This window comes from Sinocyclocheilus rhinocerous, unplaced genomic scaffold (genome assembly GCF_001515625.1).
Source record: "Sinocyclocheilus rhinocerous isolate Xijiao unplaced genomic scaffold, SAMN03320098_v1.1 scaffold445, whole genome shotgun sequence".
NCBI classification, from domain to species: Eukaryota; Metazoa; Chordata; class Actinopteri; order Cypriniformes; family Cyprinidae; genus Sinocyclocheilus; species Sinocyclocheilus rhinocerous.
In genome coordinates, this window is record NW_015645566.1 from 609209 (window position 1) to 613986 (window position 4778).

General features: G+C 34.0%; 1 protein-coding gene across 1 annotated transcript in view; it reads right to left on the reverse strand.

The window, feature by feature from the left end:
• Positions 1 to 4778, reverse strand: part of LOC107706735 (vascular endothelial growth factor receptor 3-like) — a 54021-nt gene that overhangs the window by 34633 nt on the left and 14610 nt on the right. The window contains exon 3 of the mRNA XM_016510542.1: positions 3128 to 3402. Within this exon, the coding sequence (XP_016366028.1) occupies positions 3128 to 3402 (275 nt within the window). The remainder of the gene's footprint in view (positions 1 to 3127; positions 3403 to 4778) is intronic.

A 4778-nucleotide genomic window follows, 5' to 3' on the forward strand; every position in this document is an offset into this window, starting at 1 on the left:
GTGTGTATATATATATATATATATATATATATCAGTCTGGCGAGTAAACTAAAAAATTTACTAGCCAGTGGCGATTCAATTGCCAAGGTGTCCGTAGAGGGTTGACCAACAAACATCATTCCAAACCTGCACTCTATTGTTATTTTCTGTAGTAGAGAAATATATATATATATATTATTTTTAATAATTTATGTACCTTTAAAAGAAACTGTAACACTTTAGCACAATTCTCACTATTATCTATGTTGCTTATTAGCAGGCATATTACTAGTATATTGGTTGTTTATTAGTACTTATAAAGCACATATTAATGTCTTATACTGCAGTACCATGATGCAGTATAAGACATAATCCAGTACCTGGATTGTAGGCACTACTTTTACCTTCTGTCCTGTTTTTGTTCTTTTTGGTCACCATAACCTGCTGCTTTTGGGGTTGAACTATTTCTATAATTCAGGCTTCAATGTTGTCTGCTGGAGGGTTTAGATTAAAAACATGGGCAGCTTCATAAAGTTAGTAGGCCTGGACTCAAAAACCTTTTCCCATAAAAACGTACAAGTGACATGACTGAGTGTTGACTAACTCAATATCCATTTATGAAATCAAGCTTGACACAAGTATATTAAACTATAGCTAAACTCTTATCCACAATACTGAGGGGATAATATGCTCATGCCATCAAACTCAAAATTAATATTCTTCCTTATAAATGATAAAGTAGACACTGTCAGGGTAACAGTGAATGTACTTTCTCTTTAATGGTGATATCAGCGAATTTGGCATTGTGTAAATTTCTTTATTACATTCTTATCTTTAGTTTATTCCGTATAAAAGCTCTTTCCTAATCCCTGGCCATCTCAGGGTAAACCAAATATGTACTAAGCGTGTTCATGTATAATCTTCTCTGATCTTCTGAAGAGGGCTGATGTTTTGAATGAGATGTTTATGATGTCTTTGTCTGTTACCCAAAGAAAATAGAAACCTTAGACAAAGATAGCCTGGCCAAGCATTCTTTGAAGGGAGTCAAAAAAAATGGGATTTGTGATTTGGTTTGCCTCAGGAAAAAGCCACAAAAGGGACCAGACACTGATATTAAACTAAACTGAACTACTTTCAAAGGTTAAGTATGTATTTACACAAATAAGCTAAAGAACAAAGAAGAATTGCAGTCCATTTGTTCCAAACTTTAACATTAACTGCAGCCTCATTCTAACAACAACATTTAAGCACCATTTGAGTCCTCATAGCTTCCTACTGGTATTAATTACTTACAGTACATAATTTACATTACTTTAATGATCGAGCTGTTCTCAGTGTAATGCATGTGCTGAAATGCATATAAAGTAGGGTGATTTTAAAATAAAGTACATTTGTCCTTGCACTTCCACAACGTTTCCTCCCTTTATAAATAACTTTAATGATATCATACAGTGCATACAGAAGTGATATTAAGTTTTGATCACACTATCTTTATCAGTATTTCGATATGTTTATGTCTAGTAACTTTAGAATTACATATCAGCTTATTCTACTAACCCTAAACATAACTTTATGTAAGCCTACTAATAGTCTAATGAGAGTTAGTTGACATGTAGTAACATAAAGTTACTTGTAGTTAGTAGAATGTCTAAAGTGGACCATCGAAATAAAGTGTAACCTATTCAGAAATGTAACAGCATTGATACAAAACATGATTTTATATATTACAGTTATATATACTATACAGGGATGCAGTGTTAGGTAAGTTACTCTAAAAAAGTAATTAATTACTAGTTACATCTTCAACCGTGTAATTAGATTACTGAACAAATTACTATCTCCAAAAAGTATTTAATTACTTATTACTAATTACTTTCTAAATCCTATATCAACCTCGACAAGTTAATGATACAAGGATAGACATGAAACCTTTCTTTTAATTCTTTCAAGTAACTAAATAAATTAATCTGGTCACACTTTAGATTAGGGTCCAATTCTCACTATTAGCTAACTATTAACTATGACTTTTGCCTCAATATACTCCTAATGACTGCTAATTAATGCTTAGTAAAGTAGTTGTTAAGTTTAAGTATTGGTAGGATTAAGGATTTAGAATAAGGTCTTCAGAATAAGACATTAATATGTGCTTTTTAAGGAATAATAAACAGTCAATATCCCAGTAATATTCATGCTAATAACCAACAAATTAATAGTGAGAATTAGACACTAAAGTGTTAACAATATTCTCATTAAATCACCAAAGTATTTAAAGTGAGAAGGGCACATAAAAAGCATGCATTTTAAGGTTAGACTTTAAATTTTGATGTTAAATCCACTATTGGATTGTGTATAAATGTTCTACAGTCTATACACAGTATTAAGTTAAATTACATAAGAAGTAACTGTAATTAAATTACAGGAAAAAAACAAGAGTAATCCCTTACTTTACTTTTTCAAGGGAAAAGTAATTATATTACAGTAACTACTTACTTAGTAATTAGTTACACCCAACACTGCAGGGATGTACATAAATTTTTGGGTTACACAAGTTATTTTGGTCAAGCATGCGCACCTGCGCACCACTTATATATAACCCTGGAGCACAAAACCAGTCTTAAGTCACTGGGGTATATTTGTAGCAATAGCCAAAAATACATTGTATGGGTCAAAATTATCGATTTTTCTTTTATGCCAAAAATCATTAGGATATTACGTACAGATCATGTTCCATGAAGATATTTTGTACATTTCCTACCGTAAATATATCAAAAATTTATTTTTGATTAGTAATATGCATTGCTAAGAACTTCATTTGGACAACTTGAAAGGCGATTTTCTCCGTATTTAGATTTTTTTGCACCCTCAGATTCCAGATTTTCAAATAGTTGTATCTCGGATCCCAGATATTGTCCTATCATAACAAACCACACATCAATGGAAAGCTTATTTATTCAGCTTTCAGAATATGTACAAATCTCAATTTTAAAAAATTTACCCTTATGACTGGTTTTGTGGTCCAGGGTCACATATGATACAACCTGTATATATATCACAGCTCACCAAAACTGAACAATACAACCAGAATTTATTCTAATAAGACTAACCAGTTTTAATCCTAGTAAGAAGTTAGTCTGTTTACAGTTCTCACCTCGCACAAAGACAAAAATGCTGGCTGCCGTGGTCCCATCGATGATAGCTTTGATATCCTGGTAGAAGCAGCGGTAGTATCCTGAGTCATTGGCCTGGGTGTTGGTAAGTATTAAAGTCTTGCAGTAAGGTTTCCCAGGCTCCCCTTGACACTCCTTCACCCTGACTGCTCTGTGGCCCGGGGTGTCAACGGGTGACTGCTGATCCTGGCGATCAGTTAACTCCACTTTACTTAGAGACACTTCAGGCCAGCTCCAGTCCAGAATCCGCTGTCCCCTGGTGGAATGGGTCAGATAATCACATTAAAGTCAGTGCCATTCCAAATGTTTTACCAAAAACATTGCCCCATCATACACAACCACATGGTATCTGAGAGCTTGAGGGTGTAAATTCTGAGTGAACACGTGGTTTATACTCCAAAAGTTCATCTTATAGACAAGCCTGACTATCTCTGATTAGATAAAGTTTGAGTCTCCTCTTCTAGGCCCCTCCTTTAGTGTAAAGTCTAAAAATTTAGAAAAGTAACTGCACACCTCTCTCAATATGACATTAAGTGTTGTAGTACAAACAGAACAGGATGGCTTGCACGCCATAGTGTAATACTTAGGGTTAGAGGAGCGTGGTTGTTTAAATCCTCAATTCTAGGGTTTGAGAAATAATAATAGTAATGTTTGCCTTGATTGTTTGCAAAAAAGTTTGTGTTTTCACTTGAGAAACATAATATGCATGTCTTCAAACCTGTGATCAAGGTTTTTAGATGGCAAAGGAAAAGGCAATGTCATTTAAACTGATGTGTTCCTAATATAATGGAAAACAGTCATTTCTGAATGCCAGCCATGAGTTTGCGTAATACTGTTCATCGATCACACTGTGCGGTGGCCCAAAAATATGCTTTCCTCTCAAAGGTATATGTTTGTAACTGTTGAAAAACTATTTATTCTGGGAATTCTTGGCAAGAAATGAAGGGATTAGAGCTAAATATGTTGGATCGCCTCCCTGCATGTTCATACCACATTTATTTCTAAACTTAACCATCCAATCACTTCCAAATTCAACATTTCCCTTATTTTTGTAATAGCTCACAGGCTTATCTGATTATTCAATCAAAAATGACCAAATCTGCGTCTTGATTGTTTATTTAACTAGACATTTCATCCCATCTGGCATCAACAAGTAATTTAACCTAGATGCAGTAGGGTAGTCAATGTTTCATGTGTCCAGGGACTTTTTTTAATCAACACCAATATTTTCAGAAATAATGTATATGTAAAAATAAAGAAAAAAAACATTTAGGTTCTGGAACTGGTCACAATCTTACCTTAACTACCGTATTGACCCGAATATAAGACGATGTTTTTTTCTTGGAAACGCATCTGAAAAAACGGGGTCGTCTTATATTCAGGGTCTAGACTTTGACATATCAATAATACACCCACAACACTAGGTGGCGCCAAATACGCATAAAACGAGTGTGCCATGAAATACGTAATGTAATGCGTGCTTATAATCAGGGTCGTCTTATATTCGGGCCAATATGGTAATTTAAATATCTCTGTGGTGTGACTAATTAATTTTTAAAAGAAAAAATCTTTCATATTTAACGGGGTCATATGATGCGATTTCAAGTTTTCCTTTCTCTTTGGAGTGTTACA